This window comes from Lepisosteus oculatus, chromosome 11, assembly GCF_040954835.1.
Source record: "Lepisosteus oculatus isolate fLepOcu1 chromosome 11, fLepOcu1.hap2, whole genome shotgun sequence".
Lineage (NCBI taxonomy): Eukaryota > Metazoa > Chordata > Actinopteri > Semionotiformes > Lepisosteidae > Lepisosteus > Lepisosteus oculatus.
This window is the reverse complement of record NC_090706.1, coordinates 36,658,742-36,681,441: the sequence shown is the minus strand read 5'-3', so window position 1 is coordinate 36,681,441 and position 22,700 is coordinate 36,658,742. Positions and strand designations below refer to the sequence as shown.

Genomic DNA, 22,700 nt, shown 5'->3' with positions numbered 1-22,700 from the left:
TCCTTAGCTTAGCACACTGTGGACAACTGGTTGCACAGTACGTGCAAAGCTCATCTACTTGCCACCCTTAATTATACTCACAATCGTCTGTGGGAGACTATTAGCACAGAGCTACTACACACACTCCGGACCAAAAACTGTAATATCACAAATCAAATTAATGTTCAGTTATACTAGCAAAGAAAAACTCCTTATACTTTTGCAAGAATCTGTAGGAGACTTGACAAGCACGCATGTTGATCCGTAGTGATGCATTCCAATTATATTTTAGCAAATCAATATTTAAGAGGCTTTGATGCCTGTGTTCCTAATCAGGCACTTTAGGATACCCATTAAATGTTCTGAACATTCAGAAGAAAATGAGGGGGGGGAAGAATCCTGTCCACTGGTTTTATTTATCATTGTATGCCTGAGTGGTAGTGCAGGCAGCAAATGGGTGACAAACCTGTCTGCGGAGATCACGTGTCTTTTTAGTCATCCGGTCGATGGCTGAATTAAGGGCATCACTCCTCTCTTTTCTGCCAGCCTGCAATACAAAGAAAAAAAAAGTTGTTTTCATTAAGAGGACTACTCACTGACAAGTCCTCACTATCCCATAAGTATCTGAATGTGACAAAGGTACAGAAAGAGCATTTTCTCTTTAAAAACCAAATCAGTGAATCGCCAGAGAAGGCATGAGGTTGTCTCACACAAACTTCAGAAACCGCTTTATTTTTCAAGTTTGAGCAACATCTGCTTAAAGCTTTTGCCATTTTCAAACATCTCCCAAGGAAACCTCAGACTAAAATTGCAACAGAACAAGGACTAATTTTCTCAGAAGGGGAAACTGCTTTCAATGTCTATGCAACAGTCAAAAATTACCTAGTCGGACAAAAAGCACAAAAAATCCCCAAAAGTAAATAAAAAAACTGTACTGTTATAGATTGGATGCATTTTTAGATTTGGATTTGAGTATCTTGGATATATAGTCATTTTTTTGCACGAATCCCATTAAGTATAAGCATTTGTAATTTTTTTTGTTTTGGATTACTATTCACAAATGGATGGAAAAAATGCGGGTTCATCATTCAGGAAATATGAATTAATATTTAACATTCATATTAAGCACATTCACTTCTTGTGTTCACCAATAATTCTTTACCTGAAACAGTAAGGATAAATCTGTTTGCTCATTTGTCTTACAAGAGATCTACATTTCTAGATGGACTAGATGCATAAGCAAAATGTGGCCACTTAAGAATGAAGTATGAAAAACGCATAACTTGAAACCAACAACCGCCAAGTAAATCAATATTTTGTTGGAGTACTTGGGTTTATCAGTAAAATACAGTACATAACCAGTTTAACAGAGTATCAGTAAAATACATAATACAATACATAAATTAAGCTTCAGTGACGCACTATCCAAACACCACAATACTTCATAGCATTTTATAAAGTAAAATGTTTTAAAATTATTTCAATAGCAACTACTGGGATGTGAAGTCCCATGTTATCTACTTCATTTTGGAAAAATGCATGAAATTCCCATTCATCAGTTCTGCTTTCCAGCATGACCAGCATTCCTCAGTTTCTGCTTCAAGTGTCAATACCACAGTATTTTAAATAAATGAATTAATCCCCACATTTGATCTTTATTCAAATATCTTACATGCAGTTTACACCTTTTCTTTACTAGTATTAACTTCGGAAAGCTCCTGGAAAATAAGTACCTTTAGTATTGACTGTATTCTTGGTATCAGAAATGATAAAGCCACCTTTTTCCCCCCAATCTGGTTGTGCTCACAGTGACCAAATACTCCCTAAACCATTTCGGCACTAACTGAACTAGCATGAAATCAGGTCCACAGTCCAACATTTGCCTTACTCCTCCTCTTGTCTATAGCTGCGACTCCAGAAGAACAGAAGAATCCTTTTTAAGATAAAACAGTATAACACCAAGTCAAATTTTTTGAGACCCATTAAATGATTAACAAAATAATAGTTAAGAACAGATTTAAAGCCGCTTCAGCAGAACAAGGTGAAGGAAACAGATTTAGGACTGATGCTTTAACCCATTTCCAGTCCAGGAGCACAATTCAGTCTTCTGAAAAAAGAATTTAAAAAAAAAGGTTTCTAATACCTTTGGTTCAGTGCTTGACGTGAGATTCCCTAATTTATAGCAATGGCTGGTGAGAATTCAGCTTATTCAAGCAACAATTAAATCAAAGCATGCCTGTAACAAAAATGTAGAAGATGGAAGAGATGTTCAAAGATTCCAATTACAGTTAGCAAAATCCCCATAATTGGCCAACACTTGTACACTTCTGCTCTGCCTTTGCTTTATTATAAATATGCATAGGCAAATCTTTGTAAATGACTTCTCTCAGACTTCGCAAAAGTTTTCTTAAAATTCCCCAAGAGGTTATATTCAATTATTGGTACTCAAGAACTTTTGAAAGCTAAATTAGCCAAGAATAAACAGATTAATGATTTGGAAGCTTAAAAACTATAAACTATTTATAAAGGCTTTTGCAGTACAGTACAAATTGAACAGCTTGCTAGTTCAACCAGTTTCTAACCATAAGGGTAATGAGCAATTACTGTACATTACATAGAGACGTCTGCCTAGCAGATTAGTGTTTTTCCCACAGTTATTTAGAAGTTAATTGAATCAGTAATTAAATTTTAAGGCATGTCTTACAATGTGGGTCTCTGAAGTAGAATGTAACATGATTCAGATTTAAAATGACGACAGAGGTCACAAAGTTTAGCAAGGAGGGTAACAGAGGGTTGGCTCATACACTTGTGAACTCCAGAATAACAAAAGGGGCATAAACACAAGTAAAGTACTAGCCTGGTTGCCTAAAGAACACCAACAACAATTATGAGAAAAAATAGCAAAGGTGTACTACTTTAAATGTTTTCCCCCTCCAGCATCTAGTTTTAAAACCACACAACAGCACATAAAGAGTTGGTAAAAAAATCAACTCATAGCTTGTGGCTTACATGGATCCAGAAAAAATACAGATAAACCCCACTGCAATACCCACTTCTGATATTCTTTAGTCCGAATCCTACAAAACAAGACTTATGTAACATAGGAAAAAAGCCATGGCTGCAACATTGTTTCCTATAAAAAAACATTTAAAACTTTATATGGTCAACATGCATTTCCCCCCCATCTACAAATTTAAATGACAACATAGCTAGGCAGGCCAGCAACATTTGTTTCCCCTATGTGGATTTAAAACACTGTGCACAATTTCTTCTTGGCTTTTCTCACCCACCATTAACTCAAATAAGCAAACCATAGGCTGATCCTGAAACTTCAAAAAGGTACAGAACTAACTCAGCCTCTAGATGACAGGAATGAAAATTCAATAAATTCCCGTATATTTAGCTCGGAACACATAAAGGCCTATAAAACTTAAAGAGGAGAGAAAAAAAGTCAGTTTCTATTGGGCAAATGGACTTCACTCACACGGCCCAACAAATTGCTCATCTGCGCTTGGAAGGTACATCTCAGCAGAGAGGCCTGCGGGGAATCTCTCCTCAGAACACTTGCAGCAATTGCAGGAGCGCCAATGAGACACGGCAATGTTATTGACCTCAGGCTGGCTCACTGCTGGAGCCCAGAGAACACCGCTGTCTTCGTCCGGCTTCTTTTATATAATTGTGACACAGGAAGTTATTATGCACGTGCTCTCAAAATTGCACCGATCACTTTCAAAAAAAAAAAATCCACTTCTAAGATGCTCCCGTCATGGGGTCCTTTCAATTCTTCACTGCTTCCTTAAAGGTGAATAAACTATGTAATTCGAGCATTTTTTTCGATCCATGGAATTCGAAATGGACTACGCGGCAAGCATGAGATCTTCCTTAGATGCAACTTCCACCTTCCAATACAGCTGAAAGCTAGCTCGGCACCAGCCATGAGCTGCTTGGACATCGACAAAAAACATTCTTATAGGCTAGGTTTAAGTTTTATTGTTAAAACTTTTAACACCTAAGTAACCTGTTTAATTGGCCATCTTTCCGCAGTGGAACATAGTATTTGGTGTTTTTCCGATGTATTTTGGATGCGATTTTGAAAAGTCAGGTTTAAAATTAGTTGTGTCAGCTTCTATTACACAAATGGGCAAATCTAGACAAACAATGTACATGTGTACAGAGGCACATGTGCTTTAAGAAAATGAACCAAACATGGAGGAAAAGGCTACAAACAAAAGGGCAGGAAACAGCCAAAAGTAACTGAGGACATCTACAGACAAACCACACTGCCATCTGATACAATGTTTTAAGTTTAAAATCCTATTAAGCTAGTACAACGAAAAGGGTCCTACAGGACACAAGTTAGATTTTCATTAAATTAAAAATGCATTTATAAGTTTTATCGCAAAATACACTTCCCAGTTCTATTTATTTGCTTTTGATTTATTTACATTTAGTAAAAGCACTTTGAAGTTCAGAGGAAAGACTGGAAAACCTGAATGCATGCCTTATGCTAATGGACTCTACAAAGGCATATGCCACCGTACAAATCTCCTGTTTAACATTTAACCAACAAAACATTAAAGCATCATATGCAAGATTGTTCAGTGAAATGTGCTTCATAATTTTAGAATTCCCTCTGCTAACAGCCTCTATTCAATGTGAAGCCTGAGTATTTTTAACTACACCTCAGTACTTACATATTTCTGTTCATAGAGGATAACTCAATTGACTGATTTTACAAACCAAGCCACTAAAATCAAATTATCATTTTCTTCAGTTATGACTAAGATTTGGAAATGTAAGTAAAAAGGCACAAATCCATACCTAACCATGTTAACACCCTACAGAAATGTGCAATGAACAGTCTATTCAGGTTCCAATTACAATCTGTCATGACAGGGCTCTTTGAAAAGGTATTAAAATCAGCTATGATAAAATCCCAAAGCCAAACTGATTTAGAATTTATTCACAAACCTAACAAAAGCCAGGCATGTAAGTAAACAGATATTCACACTATTCTGGATATATTTTGAATCTTTATTCTTTGAACAATCTCACTATGCTCTAACAGGGTATAAAACACCTCTCCACCCCATCAGAAAAAAAAAGCCCAACTAAAATTAACATGAGCAATGACGTGGCTTTAAATAACTGAGCCCTGCAAGACGTTTCAGTTATCAATATTCGGATATAAAAAAAGGCTGGAAGGAGAGAAGGGGGCAGGGAATCAGAAACACGCAAGTAGGAGTGAGCAAGTGTGCAAGACAGCAAGTGAGAGAGAGAAACAGCATCACTGAATCAACGCCAGCCTGCCACCACTCTGTAGCAGAGAGTGCCTGCAACAAAAGCACAGTATAGCATCTCTGCTTCTCTTGCTGCCTTTTTTTCCCATTTTACAGCATTTCTCCTCAGAGCTGAGCACTCGGTATAGAACACTGCTGCTGGAACCATACAGGAGCTGGTTTCATGAACGGGGATCTCTGCTGCCATCAACAAGTTGGGGTTGATAGACCCCCCCGCCACCCCCCCCAGCTGTGAAAGAAGACTTTGATCTTCAATTAACCAATTGAGCCGACACCATTGTGGAAGGGGAAGAAAACAAATGATTGCTTCAGATCTGAATAACAAACTTCAAAAATAAGGATTGACAAGGAAGATGATTTTGCTCAAGTAATCCCTAAAACAAATTACAAAAGGATTTTAAAAAATCATAATCGATGGACATGGAATTTCTGCTTTTGTTACAATTGGGGGGACTAAGTATTGCTTTATCTGAGAAAAGCACAATTCCTTTTGTGTTTTCTCAAAAGGGCTCTTTTCAATTGGATTTCTTTTCCGTCTCGCTGCTCAAAGAGTCTGCGAAGAAGGACAGTTGAATGCAGCCTCCAATGTGCACAAAAGAATGGGTAAGTTTGCTCTTTTATATATCAAGTCTGGACCTGAATAGGAAACAGTGCAAAGGAGTGGAGAGAATCAAACAGCTCAAGGGCTCCCAACCAGACATGTTTTATATGTACATTTTTAGGCAAAGGATGCATGATTCTTAACAGGCTACACATTCATATAATTAAAGCAGGAAAGTTGGAAAAATATTCAGTCATTAGCTTGCATATTTACATGGAGGTAAATACAGGATCTGTGTCAGAATATCCCAAATCATTTTAAGGGCACTAGATCTTTGGTGATCACTAGATTCTCTACACAGGAATCTTAATGTCAAATAAAAATTAAATTTGTATTACATAAACTTCATATTACATTTGTATTGTAATACAATAACTTTGTATTACATTACATCAATTATCAAAGTTTCAGAGCTGGTTTGTTTGATATACCTTTTCATGGATTCTGATATGAAAGAAACGAAAGGCTGACAAAAACCGTCACAGGCACAAGGCTGACAAAGCAATACACGCTAATGAAACAGGGTCTAAAAAACTATTTTAAAACTGTCAAGGTTAAAATATTACAGATTGACAACGGAACTTCAGGCTAGCAACAGAAATGTCACTAAATCTGTCCTACAGTAATTCAAACAGGCGTTCACTGACTTACTCAGATGAACACATGAATATGAATCCTGAAATGCACCAAAAATAGTCACTTCACATACACGACGGAACGTCTCTCCTATTCCAGAGAAGATTTATTTTTCCTTATTCTGTTTCTTTAAACTACTCAGGTTTCCATTCAAGGTGGCCATTGGTGGGACCAGCACCAGTGGCACTCTGTGTGATCGGCATGCTGCTCCGCCTGCTCCCCGTGTCAGGCACAGCCTGCCCTCAAAAGTGCCGCTGTGAGGACCTGCTGTTTTACTGTGACTCGCAGGGCTTTCAGGCACCCCCAGATGGTGTAGACAAGGGGGCCCTGGGCCTCTCACTACGGCACAACAGTATCACTGAGCTGAGCCCAGACCAGTTCTATGGATTCAGTCAGCTCACCTGGCTTCACCTGGACCATAACCAAATTAAGACTGTACGGGAGGATGCTTTTCAGGGGCTCTACAAGTTGAAGGAACTCGTCCTGAGCTCTAACCTCATTTCTACGCTGCCCAATACCACCTTCATCCACCTCATCAACCTTCAGAACCTGGACCTCTCTTTTAACCAGATGACATCAATCGAGCCAGAGCTATTCCACGGTCTGCGCAAACTCCATACACTCCACCTGCGATCCAATTCCCTGCGTACCACTCCTGTGCGCGTGTTCTGGGACTGCCGCAGCCTAGAGTTCCTGGACCTAAGTAACAACCGATTGAGAAGCCTGGCCAGGAATGGCTTTGCAGGCTTAATCAAATTACGTGAGCTCCACCTGGAGCACAATCAGTTGACCAGGATCAATTTGGCTCATTTCCCCAGGCTGATATCTCTCCAGACTCTCTTTCTGCAGTGGAACAAGATCAACAACTTAACATGTGGGATGGAATGGATCTGGACAACTCTGGAAAAGCTGGACCTCACTGGAAATGAGATTCACACATTGACCCCAGATGTGTTTGAGACTTTGCCAAATCTCAAGGTTCTGCTGCTGGATAACAACAAGCTTACTAGCCTTGACTCACAGATCTTGGATATGTGGAAGTCACTGAGCACCGTAGGGCTTTCAAGCAACCTTTGGGAATGTACCAAAAGGATCTGCTCTCTTGCTACTTGGCTAAGCACCTTCAGGGGAAGATGGGAACACTCCATTTTGTGCCATAGCCCTGAGTATGCGCAGGGTGAGGAAATACTGGATGCAGTTTATGGGTTCCAGCTTTGTCAGAATTTTTCAGTAGCAGCTGCCCCAACTACAAGTTCTCCAAAGGCAACTACTCCGCCAGAGGCCACGAGCTCCGTTTTCGGAATTATACCCACCCCAACACAGGACTTCTATGCAGAGGATATTACTACAATAACCACAACCACGACCCCTTCCCCAACCACTAGCCTGACAACCACCACTGTAGCAGGGGAACCAGTCACAGAGGAAGATTTTTTGGAGATGGACAACACTCTGCTCACCCAGCGTGTTATCATTGGAACCATGGCGCTCCTGTTTTCTTTCTTTCTCATTATCTTTGTGGTCTACATATCTCGAAAGTGCTGCCCACCAACTCTGAGGCGCATCAGGCACTGCTCGGCCCTCCAGAACCGCCGCCAGATGAGGACCCAGGCACGGCAGACCATGGCAGACCTAGCCACCCAGGTCCCATACAATGAGTATGAGCCAGCGCACGAAGAAGGAGCACTGGTCATCATCAATGGCTACGGGCAGTGCAAATGTCAGCAGCTGCCTTACAAAGAGTGTGAAGTATGAACTCTTATTTATTCCTGTGATCATGCTTCACCATTTTGCCATTCCAAAAACAAAAATAGGATTTTTACTTTACCTAAGCATTACATTTTCCATTAGTTCTGAGAAATCAGCAGCAGGCTAGAATGCTGCCGATACTTGGCTTTCATCTTTCTTCCTTTTCCATTTTTAGGGATGTACGGAACAAAATTTACCTTGAAAGAATAGGACATTTATTTTTATATGTAAAAAAACATTATCACCCTATCTGGGAAATGTAATTATACACTGTTAAAAATTCGAGCAACCCGAAAGGAACTTAAATATGTAAATTTGTCATACATGGGAGAGTAAGATGCATAATTCAAAGAAATTCAGAAAGTCCATCACCCATTTAGTCGGAGGTTTCTGCTCTTCAAATGGAAGAATTTCCACAAAGATACCATCTTTCCTGTTTTAACAAGGTCTTGATGCACTTGCAAACTCATGATGCACAATTGACTGATCTGTAAAAAACGCACTGCAAATCTTGCCTTCTTCAGTAATAACTGACAAATCTGGCAAATTTCAATTCATGGTTTATACTCTTTTGTAATAAATGCCTTAACAGGTTTTTATATCTAAAGGCTGAACTAATTTCCCCCCTGTCTGTGGGGTATGAAGAAAATTAAAAGTGCTTAGCATATTCACTTTAAATCAATTACGGGATTTTTTCATCTTGTGTGATAACCCCGTTTAAAATATTCTAATAGCCTTCCAGTTTTAGGATTTGACTTCATTCAATAAACTCCATTACCTCTTATTAAATTCAAAAGCTTAGCACTTGTGTCTGGAAAGGTTAATGGCCAATATGCTGCAGCATTCCCTCTGCCAAGAGATCTAAGTTATCTCCCTCAATTGGAAAAAGGTGCTTCCTTTTTGAAACAATGTAAATCAAAAATATCTAATTAAACTATCACTGACTTAAGCATTTTAACATCTTTATGCATGATAAAATGTTCTCAATTGGAGGTATTGTTTAAACAGCACATTTTTGTTGGGAAACAAGGTTTACAAAAAATACAGGGTCTTTATTAGAATAGTACTGCAAACGCTAGTACTGTAAAACAAAAGTTCCATTAAAAACTAGATTTATACGCGGAACCCACTGTCAGGAGGGCTTCAGTGCAATGTTGGCTTTAATCCAGTCTGACAGACTCAAGATTGAGCCAATTAAGGGAACGCAGAAAGGATTTAATATTCTGTCACCCACACCACTGATTCTGAACAAGATGTAGCTTTCTTTGCCATATAATGTGGTCCCATTTAGAAGGAATAGTTCCATCTACCCCAAAAAATAAAATCACCCCAGAAACCTTCTGCTGTCAAATTCAATAAATATTAAGTATTAACATCGTGTGCTTAATTCCTTAAAAGACAAATGACTGGAACAGAGGACAATTTACACAGAAAACTCAGATTGGACAAAAAGGATGGATGGTACAGAAAACCGACTCATCTAATATTTTTTAATGAAAAGGGCAGGGTGTAATTCCGAAGCCCTCCGGTCTTTGTGATTATTAATAAAAATTGTCCTTGCAACACGAACAAACTAAGTCGTTAAGACGAGACCTAGTAATTTACAGCTTAACAATAGCTGCTGTCAGCATCTTAGGAAACGTGAGGAATTCTAATGTAATCTGGCTGAGGTCTGACCTTAGCGACAGGGAAACAAAGACTGATCAGTGAATATGAAAACCAAGATGACTAGGCAAAAGCTATCTCATTTTAACAACCTTGAGACACATTTACAAGGGTAGTAATTACCTAAAAGTCCCAATTTTATTTACAAAAAGCAAAGTCATTTTAATTTTCCATTAATCTGACATCCATCACCACAAAAACAAGAAGTGCTTTATCGGTGGAATACCCAGATATTTATTCTAGAGATCAATTCACTTTAAAAATTGGTCTGATAATGATCCCACACACAATAAGTATATATCCATGCAATGATATATTCAAACAAAACATAAAAATAAAAGTTGCCTCTAGAGGGAGCTATTTGATGACATTTGTGCAAACCAGAAATTCTTTTGACAGGCAAATTGCTTGAATGCAAGAGAAATCTGTTGAATATCTAAAGTCAAATTTTGTAATCCATGCCTATGATCTTTCGCTACGTTGTAAAAAAAATCGTATTGGTTTTCTTTTAACCCCCACAACTGCTGAGCCTCAATATCCAGTTAGCATGCCATGCATATATTTCATGACGAATGAAGTCTCCTAAAACAAATGCAGATAATGCACATCCAATAGGAATGAAGGCTGAAGGATACCTTCATTTAAGATGTCCAAAAATAACCTTTTTATCACTCAGGAATAATTTATATGTGTGGTTACCAAGACTGCATTATTAAAAAAAAACAAGGACTTGGGACAATTTTAGAGAAACATGTACCACACCCTTATATGATCAGCATCAAGGCTCTTAAGGATGACCTTTTTCCATTTAAATAAATCTAAATTTATTTCTAAATTCAGATCTAAATATTTCTCGGTTAAAAGGTGCAAGAGGAGTTTAACTGTACAGCAATTCTTTTAACATGATCAATATGAGAGAACATTACGTGCATATTACAGTTACGATGCAACATTTATATTTTTTCAGCAGGATGTGAAAAAGAAAAACACCACCACAAACCTCATAGAGAAAACTTAAAAATGCCATATATCTGTTCACATTTAAAAGCCACGTACCACTGTTCTGTTACTTGTTGGAAGCTTTCGCTAAAAGGATAGCCACTATTTGCAGTATTCATTACATTCATGTCATTCCTCCCCTTTGCCTGATCCACAAACACGGGACAGAAAATTAAACTGAAAGAGCGTCGCTCCCTCGGGTAATAGCTCTTTTTTGTAGAATAGAGTACTGATGCCATGAAGAGCACTTGGGATGGCAAACGGTTATGTCGATAACTAACCAAATTCATAAACGTACTCTGCAGCCATGAGAGCATCTCACCATTAAAGCAGCAGCTTGTGAAGTGACAAAAACACAATTAGCTGGACTGTGCATCTGAATGCACTCCTCCTACTCTCACCTGTCTATTAGTCATTACCCCCTCCCCCATTCCCAACCTTTTCACTGATCACAACCCTTGTGCACATAATGAATGCTTTTTTTTATTGTAATATGTACAATTTCATATCTGTATAGTGGGTAAAGATGTGGCTTTAACTGAAAAGATTTTTTCCTTAAAACATATATTTTTAAATAAAAACGGTTACAATTTATGGATGGCTTTGGTCTGGTGTTGCAAAAGCACATTTGAAGTCTGGAAAATTACAGCCAGTTTCAGGGATGTCATTACTTTGAATTTTTGTCCAGATATGAATAGAAAGTTAATGGTTAACATGACTACAATTCCAATACCAATATCACATTCTACTACCAACAACAACGTCTTTACATTCACATTTTCCACAATTTTTAATCTTTCACCCCCCAAACTATAAAAGCAAACCAATTCCATGTTTAAGATTAAATTTCAAGGCTGCAGTGTAAATCGAAATCTTTATCAGCTCTACTTCTCCAAAGGCATCTATTTAAGTAGAAAACTTGCTATAAATTAGTGATATTACTGAATTTTCAACCATATTTTTTTAAAATGAAGATTAACATTCAATCATTGTTAAACTCCTAATCTGAAACTTAGTGATGGCTGAATAATATTCATCCATTAAAGGACAATGCAGAATGTCTTCTCTAGCCTACGGGATACTCAAAGTGCACAACTGGGATTGTGATCAACATACAAAGACTGGCATCAGTTTAAATTATTTAAGCTGCTGATCTTGAATGCAAAGAAGAAACAACTAATTCAGTGATTCTCATTTTTGCTGCAGGCCCATAGGTCATTTATTTCAAGTTTTCATAAACAGTGAATTGAGTCATCATCAACATCACACTGAACTGAATTTTTTTTAAACATTCTCTCAGCATTATGCTTACATTTTGACTGATCTGTTACAAAGCACTGATGAGCAAAAGTAGTGCATTTCTTTTGCTGTTTCTATGCCTAGTGGTCTCAATCAAACAAGGCTTCAATAGTTTATCATTATAAAAGCAACAGTTAGGGTTGACTTAAAGCTTGACTTTGTTATGGTTTACATCTTTAAAATATAAAAAGGGTTATTAAGCAATACTGTGAGTCTACAAATCGAACCAATCACATTAGCTAGCTTGTCACTTGAAGTACTTAAACATTACATCCTATTTCCATTTCAGATATTTCCTTCCAGTACACATTACAAACTCTAGCTGAAGCACAGATATTATACTTATATTTCTGCTTGGACACAATAATACGCATGAAGTAATACCAGGATGATCCCAGTTGCTTTGGTTTCTTTTTTCAATTAATGAGAGAAAAAAGATAAGAGGTCTCTCTAAACAATGCTTCCCAATATTATCTTTCAATTCATTCTGGGCTCTGCTTTTAAACAAAATGGGTTTCTGTAGGTGGAGTCTGCTTATATGGTATCTTAGCAACATATCAAATTAGGGTATAATCACTGCTGCGAAGCATAGCAACGGACTAAGTGGACTTTTGAGTTCTCCACCAAGCTAAGAGAAACATTTTGAAACGCACAGTATTAACACCAAACTAAATGAATTACTCAGTGATCCACTATGAGGATGTAAAGAACCGTCTTCTACAACCAACTCCTTAATTGCTCATTGAGAAATAGAAGAATTGCCACAGGAATGGAGGAGCTTGTTGCATTAAAATACAGAATGCATCAGACTGAAGAGCTGGAAGTTCAGTAGCTCTGGTGCCATCACAGTCTGAATTTCAACTTTAAATTCACAAGACCTTCAACTTTAAAGCTGTTTGTGAATTTGTATAAATGGCTTGCATGCAGTTTCTGAATTCTAGTTTTCTGGGATAATAGTTGGTAGGAAGTAACTTGGAACTCTTAATATTTTGTAGTTGACTTGAAACCGCATTTGTCAATCCTAGCAACAAAAATGGAGCCTTTTAAAAAGCAATGTTTCTTCATTTTAATGCATCTGCATCATTTCAAACAGCATAAGTTGTAAGACAATGATCTCTGTGCAGAGTTGCAACATTTTGAAAGTCTGAAAGACAGGATAACTAAGAATTTGAAACCATTCCACAAACCATTATACAACTTCGAAATGTATCGAAAAACATCAGGTTGACACTTTCTGAAAGCAGTCACTTGTATACAGCCTTATGCATTTTCTAAAACATTACAGATGTGAGATTTAAAACAAGTAACGGACACCTATAAGTAAAAACTGATTATATCCATGACAGACAGAAATGAAGGTCTAGTATTAAGTCATTTAAGCTGCACTATATATAAAACAGCATACTTGTGTACTGCGGCATTATTAACAGTATTAAAATGCAGGCTGCATAGATTGGTCAGTCAAACATTTAAAATGTATATCAAACTTGATTCCTTAGACGCACTTCTAATTTAAAGGGAATAACTGGATCCCTAGCAACAAATCAAGTACATTTGAAAAGCTGTTTCTGTTAAAGGTTAGTTTCTACTCAACGACCCTACTTTAACAACGACCATTATATTGTTCAAAATAGGCTTAATAGGTTTTTAACTGGCATTATTGGTTCAGCGGTAAGCATTGCACATTAGTTTGGTAGATTGTTATATTGATGCAGAAGAGGCAAATGTAGACGCAACTAGCACCTAAACAGTGGACCGGATGTTACAAATTATGACAATACCTGAAAGCTACTGTGGTCTGATACAACAAAGGTGTCCCATGCAGATTCCATGACTAAAGATTCTTCTTAAACATTACAATCTCTTCCCTCTTACTAAGGTAACTCGGGAATTCCGATTAATGTAAGGGCTTAAATGTGTTTGGCAGTAAATACATTAGTAGGGTATTTGCTGATGAGAATCTAGATCGATACGTCCTTCCTAGTAAGCATTTTCTAGATTTATTGGGAGCCCATAATGAATACTTGAAGCATGCACCAGCGTCCAAGTCCTTGAACCTTGGAGGCTGTTGAGAAAACCTGCGGACGGCCTCATTTGTTCCATGCGTTCCTGCCTGGCTGCAAACAGTAATTTATAGCCTAGGCTGGGACTGGAATTCTATTGGTGTGCTCAAACCAGAGCAATTCATATTTGTACCAGACAGGGAGGAAGGCAGTGTGGAGGTCCTTGACTGTATATCAAGCTTTGTGGTTGGGCTTATAATTACTACAGCCATCCCAGGACTAAATGCGGCTTAGATTCAACAAGTCTAGTTTGAGCAGGTGGTGTTTTGCAATTTGTTAGTCTTAAAAGCCTAAAGGACTGGTTGTGATGCAGCAGTAATGGTATAAGGTTTATGTCCATGTATTAAAAAAACACCTATATACTTTGCTGGAGTTCCAGAAATTAGCAATCAAGCCCAATGTTTATGAAAAATTAACCATTAGTTGATATCAACCAGCTCAGTGTAAGAAAACAGTTGCACTTAACATCAATTACATATTGGACAAGACTGAACGTCAGCTCATTTCTGACTTTTCATAATACACTGAAAGGCACTGAAAAAAAATGCATTTGGTTCCAATTAGGGATATGAATTTAAGTTGGATATTCATGACTAATGACATAAGATACAGACAATGCACTGAAAGTTTAGACAGCATGAGAAAGGCATCCTTAAGCATACATTTATTTTCAGAACAATACGTCAGACATCTTTACTAAATTTAACTTTTAAGGAACAAGCACCTTTAGCTAAATACACCCTCAGTACATAACACGCATAGTATTTACGGGCTTTAAGTGTAAATGGCTTTTACCTCATATACTTAAGTTGATGTGCAGTCAGGTGCAGAAGACAGCTTCATTGTTGACTGCAATTTACTGTAAAGGACATTAATTTTCAACTTTCTAAATGCTCCAGGTATGCAGGAGAGTTAAGTGGCTAAGTTAATTAAATGCTCTAAGAACATAATGGTTACAAATGAGGTGACCATTTTTAGTAGTTAATTGATCCAAGGACCTCATCCAGCCATAAAAAAAATCTTCAGGATACTGGCACCTGCAGTAAGTCCTATAGATTGTTTACTTTTATGACAAGTTTCTGTCTACTGAAATTTAAAAAAAAAACTTTGTACTCTTACTGTAAAGTAATGTTTTAATGTTAATCTAATAATCCTATCACCTCTTCTATATTTATATTTACTTAACCTTACCAGAGCACAACTTTACTATTTCTTCAGTTTTAAAACACTTTTTAAAACTTTTTAAACGGTATGCAGATGTCTCATTTGATTGTCTTTTATGAACTTGCTGTGGAAGTTGTACACTTCTAATCACAAATATAAACATTTAGATATGTAGCACTTTATACATTTCATGTTGAAAGGAAAATATTTTTAGGGCCAATTCTCTCCAATTGAGAAAATACTTAATTTTTAAGAGTATTTCAGCAATACACAGGGTCAGACCTAAAGAAAGGCCCATCTCAACTTTTAAATTGCCTTTCATATATTCTAATAAACTTCCATTTCTTCCATCTCTTGCATCCTATGTTAACTAAAGTGGGACTCAGGTCAGCTATTACAGTTAGTACAGGCATAATTCTTCTTTGGATTATTTAACAAGATGCATTAAATGAACACAAAAATGGAGATTAGTGCAATCCATTGTAATTAAGAGTAGGGGGGGTCAAATGAACTTTTCATCTTACATCTCAACCACTTTTTGTCTTCAGCGTCGAAATTGTAGATATTTAAATTTTTATTTTGAATGAGCACCATGTAGGAAACCTTTTATTGAGCTAGCTCAGACCAAGGTCTTTAATGGCTGAAGCAGTTTGACTACTGACTTAAATGAGCACAAAATCCAAACTAGGGAACATCTAAATTAGCATACTGATTTGCTACTGAGATAAGATGCATCAAGGGATCTGCCAAATCATTGGCATAATTAAAGATGCATAGTTAAAAGGGGCCTAATTCATCTCAACTCTAAATGGCTTTACCCATCATTGTTGAGTCTAAGAAGGGGCTATTCTCTTTTTTTTTTTACCTGAAGCAATTTATTTTTTAAAGACCAGGCACAATTTTGCATATGTACTATAGCATCAAAGATGGCTTCCCTCACTCCTTTCCTAATAAGACTGGTCCAAAGTTTACTTAGAAATTCTTCAATCGGATTCTGCATTTTCAGGGATTGTTTTGTATGCATCACATGATTCCTTTTGTGGAAACAACGGCCTGCTAAATACAAAAAGGCCAGCACCATCATTATGTCTCGAAGTTCAGAGTTGTTGCCGATTACTAATCCACTACTATGGGTTGAGATGTGCATTTTTTGCTAGCCGAGTGAGTATGTTTGACTACTCCTTTCAACAGAACAGATGCATGGATCGTGGAATTATCACAATTGGTATAATTATGGATAAACATTCTATACTCAGAATGGATTGAATGTTTTTCTATATTGCTCTTTAGCAAAGATGCAACAAGTGCTAATCGCAATTTTAATTGGGACACGCCACTGTAAAACAAAACTACATGTAGGATTATGGTAGTACAACAAACACTGAAACATTAAAGTGGAAAACAGCTTAACATTCATTAAAGGCATGGTTTCCACTGTTCTTCCCCTCCAACTATGTACCAGCTGATAACGATATCAATTGTAAAACATTGTATTCCAAGATACGACGTCACACAGGAAAGTGTCTGAAGTTGTCTCCAAAAGCAACATTACTAACAAAAGAAAAGCTGTTGTCCATCATTTAGTTACTAGTCACTGTACTGAGCTGTGAAAGTGCAACTAAGCCAAGTTCAGCCAGCATTCATCCATCTTCACAAAGCAATCTGTTTCAATGTCACCTCAAGTCCTCCAGATCCTACAGAGCAGTGAATAACTACTGTGCAACATTTGTCTTTATTCTGTCAAGTAAAGGCAAGTCAAACTGCAGATGGAAATCATGATTTCAACATAAGGTGAGACAGGAAAGTTCAATTTATTCTGAAACCCCCCCCCCACCCAAACCTTTCCTTTAACCTTTACATGGTGTTGACCTGGAGCATAAGAATGTGAAATTACAGCATCCTTGAGATACAGGCTTATTAATGTGATTCCTATATTCTCTATAGAACTGACATGTTGCTGCCAGAAATATGCACTGAACAAGCCACTATGCAAATGCAAGAATGGAAACTACCATAAGAGAAACAGATAACCTAATCTCTGTGGTGCCACTAGATATCGCATTAAAAATATAAAAATATTCCAAAGCAGACTGCTTGCATTACCTACAGTTACATTAATTCCCAGTGGTTTTTGCCATTGCAAATTCACATGCCTATGTTACAGCCGTACTAAAGCAAAATGACACTGCAAGCACTCAATGAACAGATGCTCCTTTTGCCACATAGACTTGAATACCAATTTTTTTAAAAGTGACTGCAGCATCTGCTCTTGTTTAAAATCACCAAGCAAAGTTAGAGTCCTCCTTTTTTCTCCCCCAAGACAAAAATATAAATATCAATCTTCTCTGCAAGAAAGGTAAAAAGATCATGAGGTTGATTTATTAAGCATGTAAAAGTCTCATTGAACAACATACGTTACCTTTGAGACAGCCTTGTCACTAATCCTTTGGTATAAATAACCAACTAAACTGTCCTTTTTTTGTGTCAGGAGACTTCGAAAAATATTTTTCATTCCATGCATCTCTTTTCACTTTATTACTGCAGTGGCAGTTTTCTTTTTTTTTCATTTGTCAGGGTTGTGTACCAAATTAGCCTTTCGATACGACCGCACCACACCCCACCAGTCACCTGCCTCCACTGTAATCAATTATTTCAGTAACGCAAAACTTAAGGGAAAACTTCTCTCAGAGGGCTCCTGTTACACCTCCATGCCATTTTGCGCAGTGTAACCGAATTAAACAAGGATTCCACATATTAAAATTATGGCCCACATCAAACCTAATATGTTTCAGGGGACTGCTTCAGGAAATTACCAGCTGCTAGACAGCAGTATGAGATCACACTGAAACACGCTGATGTTTATTGTTTAAAGACCCCCCACCAACTGAATTTCTATCCCTCAGAGATTTACCAGCAGGCCCACTCATGTGGAAAGCTATACATCAAATTCTATGAGCCATAACCCGAAGAGATGTGATACATAAGACATCCACGATTTTGTACTAAAGTAAAAAAAGCCGCCTTCCTCAGGTTTATTTAAACATGTGGCAAAGCATATCAAGATGAGTTTTCATGGGCTGTATTTTAAATGATGCATTTTAAAATCTATTCAAATTCTCAGTTACTGACATTTAAAGCGCTAAGTATAACACCATACAATCCATAACCATGTAACTATTAATATGGTTTATCGAAATTACTGGTCAAAACATCGATACTTTTTGCATTTCCGTCTTGATTTGATTAAAAACTACTAGTTTCACTGGATAAATACCCATGCTTTCCTTCTCTCTTTCATGACAATACTACAAATTTATAATTACATAGGCATAATTTAAATCTGGATGACTTTTTGGTATTCAATGCAGAAGTCTGTTATCTACCGCTAAAACTGATTTTGGAAGAAAGTGCCATTATAATCTACTCTTGGCCTTCTAAAAATGTACCTTGCTTTGGTCTCTTAAAGCTGACTGCTAACAAAACCATATGACATTTCCTATGTTAAACATCTGCAACAGCTCACACTGCTGTTCAGCTGGACACCAGGTCTTCAGATCACCAGGGAGGGGGAAAGCTAGCCCCACCTCTTAATCTGAAAACAATCAGGAAAAAAGGAAAGCCCAGTAAAATTTTACAGTATATGCCATTTACTAAATCCCACAGAGCCAACTGCATTAAATGGGTAATAAAGCCCTTGACAGAACAGGCTGAGCACAACCATTGAACTTGCCAGCCTTGTTTACAGCTCATCTCTATCAGTGGTTACCAGTCATTTTATGGCAAACAAAATTGGTCACGCTGAAGTTGGCAATATGACTCATCTTGCAAGACAGTGTACTGTTAGGGCTGCTGCTCAGGTGTTCGGTTAACAAGAATCTTAAGCTTTGAATTTAATTGAATGTGATACTGAGAACATCTTAAGGTTTACACTACAAAAACAATGTCCCTCCTCCCACCCCTACTGTTTATTAGTGTGACAATCTAACAAGGAGGCTGAACGATATGAATATGAAACAGATAAGAAATTACGTTACAGGGAAAAGGTGACTGTGCTTTCAACTTTACCAAATTCAGTATTCAGAGGCTGACAAGTGGCAAAAGAAAATTCAAGACAGGAAATCATGTTTATGTATGAGATTCGAAACCAGCTGCAGTACTGCAGCTCTCTTCAAGGTCTGATCTGAGCAGCGCTCTCAATTTTGAAATGCAGCTTGGAACACTATCCACTTTCAAGGAATCTTCCTGACCTTTACCACAAGTTTGTGTCCTTAAAACCACTATTTTAATTTTTTATGATTATTCTAATACTAATCTTTCAACAATAGATAATGCTTTTTCTGTGCAAAATTACAAGTCAGGATGACTTTTACTGAGAGGCTAGGACAAGGGAATTAAGTATGAAACCTACAGCAATCTCAGTGTGAATCATCTGAAGCCTTTTCTGGGGATTATTTTCCAAATTCATGATCACAAAGTCAAGACAAAAAATTACTCCTTACACCAAGGGGAGTTTATAACTCACAGGAGTCCCACAGAATCAGACCTAAGGCATTATATGGTCTCTTCAGCTGGAAGTTGCTGCTTAAAAACCAGAATGCAACTCTATCTAACCACAATCAAGAATATTAGAAGTCACATAACTCGCCAATCAAAGCATGTTAGCAGATGTACAGCTTGTATGTCTTCTAACAGTAGCCCTACAAGCTACCAGCTTGGGACCTTCAAAAGAGAGCTCCAGCTGAAGACCAACATTAAGCATTATATGCATTTAATGGTGTCTAATCAATAAAATGTCAGATCACATGCCTCAACTAGTTTTCCTGATAGCTGACTTTGTTGCAGTTACAATTGGTTCGTTCTTTTTGATGTTCACTGTAAAAAGCCTTCAGTCAACATGTATAAATGCTCATTTTGACTTCATCTATGAGTATAAATATCATTTGCTTTTGTGCCCATATTTAATTAACTTCTATTTTACCAGCTTTAAGTGCAGACTGAGCTAGCAGGGCTTCAGTTTGTATTGCATTACATGTATGCATTGTATTGCATTGTTGAGCTGACCTCGGAATCTGAAGACCACAGTTCTAACTGCAACAGTTAAGTACAAAACCACTCTACAAGTATCTTGATTAATCCAAACAAAAGAACCTCCTCTTTCTTGAAAGAGCTGTGAGAATTTAAGAGGTCATCAGCCAGGGACATTGCTCCCAGTGGTTCTCTGAACAGCCGTTTAAGATCTGACACCATTTTCAACTGTAGACTAAAACAAAAGTAAAAAAACTACACTGTTAGTACTCGGCACACTCGTCATATTCACTTCATGTGGCTTTGATTAGTCCTCCTCCTCAGAAAGCTCCACAATAAAACATGATTAGTACTTTATTTTATATGTAGAAATTCAACCAATGGGATTTTGCTTTTATTACACTCATTCATCCACATCCCAGAAAAGGTCAAGGAAGCAACCATGAGCACAGCTGGAACTGACAATTTAATCTCCCATTGACAAATTCAGACAACCTCAGCAAATTAACTGAGCATCCATCCAACATACTCTATACATTTTAGCTACCTTTTCATTCTTATTATTAATACAATTTCTTTAAGATCAGATCAAACCCTCAATGCTTCCACCCCTTAGATACTTGAGAATTTTCAATGAAGGTTATAAATCAATGACTGGTTAGTGAGAACCTTGGATTCTTGATAATTACAGATGAGTCTTTCAATTTTTGTTAAATAAAGGATACACTTTGCAGTTTCAATAGTCTGTTTATGTGCAGTTCAGGATAGATTTTTACAAATGTAATAGTATTAACCAAAGCTGACAAATGGGTTGGATTTGTGATTGTTTTTGGCTCTAGGCAGAGTTAAGCCAGAATGCTGGCAGCCACAATAAAATTTCATTTTGCACCTGCTACATACATTGTCGGAGGTAATGGACTGCAAGTTCTTGGGGAAAAAAACAGAATATTAATTGTACTTCTGTTTTGTTCCTTTTCCCTTTATAATGCTGCTAATATATTTTCCAGTTCACATGAAAAATAATCCAATAACAGAGTAGGAAAAACTAAACTTTGCCCTATAGGGTCTTAATCCTAATAGTGAACTGTTACTGCCTCAAAATAAAATTACACACCTCTGAGTGCACATGGAAATGAGCCGAGAAAAAACAAAATCAAGGAAAAGTACAAAGGCAGCAATAAAATCACAGAATAAACAAAGCTACCCAGCAGTTACTTTGCACACGAATATACATGTATTTGGTTTGATACCACATTCAGCTTCAATAGAGTACTTCCAAGAAATCAACGCTTCTCTTTTTTGTGCGATTGAAGAATCTAGTATTCTCTAGTGAGATCTTGAATTTTAAATGCTTGAAGCTTTAGGACAAGAAACAAACTACACACTAAAAAAGGTGAAACATTAGAAATCCCCTATTGCATTTCCAGTCATGAAGATTAATCGTAGTTTTAACTTTCCAACAGAAATCAACGCACCACTGGTTTGCAAACAGTAAAGTGCACCTCTGCTGTACACAGAAAAAAGCACCAATCTATAAAAGCAAATTAATCAGATCACTCAAGATTTTAGTAACGGCACATTTAGCAGGACATTTCTTTACAAAGCTGAAAACGAGCTCATTTTCTTGAGTGGAGGAGGAGCTACACTAAAAAAAACGACTATAAGCCATACAACAGATCAGCTCAATTCAGGACAACTGGCATTTTTTTGACAGCATGTAGTGCCATTTGTAGACCATTTAAACTAATTGAAATTTGTTTTCTGGACTCTGCAGCAATTAATCTTCTCCCGACCTTGTTTATCTGTTTGTAGACAATTTATTCCCTTCCTCTTGATATTCATTAAATGTAATTACAAGGCATTTTAGGAGGAGAACAATGTAATTTACCAGGGCATTGTTCGGAAGAAGGAAGTCAAGGAAGATGCTTGAAATACATATGACAAATGGTTATGTCCCATACTTTTCACTTTGTGTTTCTATATAATTCACGTGAGTGCACCATAGGAGTTGATTAAAAAATGACATATTACAAGTCTCATGATGGTAAGAATTTTAAGTACAAGATTTACTTTTGAATTAGAGCACGGGAAAAAATCGATGAATAGTAGTTTAAAAACTGCTTAGATGGGTTTCAATGAAAGTGGACATACAGGCCAAAGCTTTAGTGTAAGGGTTAAACTAAAGAACTGCTTTTGTGTGAGCTGCTTCTGTTGCATTTT

General features: G+C 37.2%; 2 protein-coding genes across 4 annotated transcripts in view; one reads left to right on the top strand and one right to left on the bottom strand.

The window, feature by feature from the left end:
* Nucleotides 1–22,700, bottom strand: part of ctnna1 (catenin (cadherin-associated protein), alpha 1) — a 104,263-nt gene that overhangs the window by 39,094 nt on the left and 42,469 nt on the right. For all 3 annotated transcript variants that reach the window (XM_006631921.3, XM_015349865.2, XM_015349864.2), the window contains one exon: nucleotides 446–526. In XM_006631921.3, coding sequence (XP_006631984.1) covers nucleotides 446–526 — 81 coding nt within the window. The remainder of the gene's footprint in view (nucleotides 1–445; nucleotides 527–22,700) is intronic.
* On the top strand, nucleotides 5,229–11,505 carry lrrtm2 (leucine rich repeat transmembrane neuronal 2). Its single transcript, XM_015349866.2, has 2 exons — nucleotides 5,229–5,882; nucleotides 6,659–11,505. Exons 1-2 carry the CDS (start codon nucleotides 5,879–5,881, stop codon nucleotides 8,269–8,271), a joined length of 1,617 nt encoding a protein of 538 aa, XP_015205352.1. The 5' UTR covers nucleotides 5,229–5,878; the 3' UTR covers nucleotides 8,272–11,505.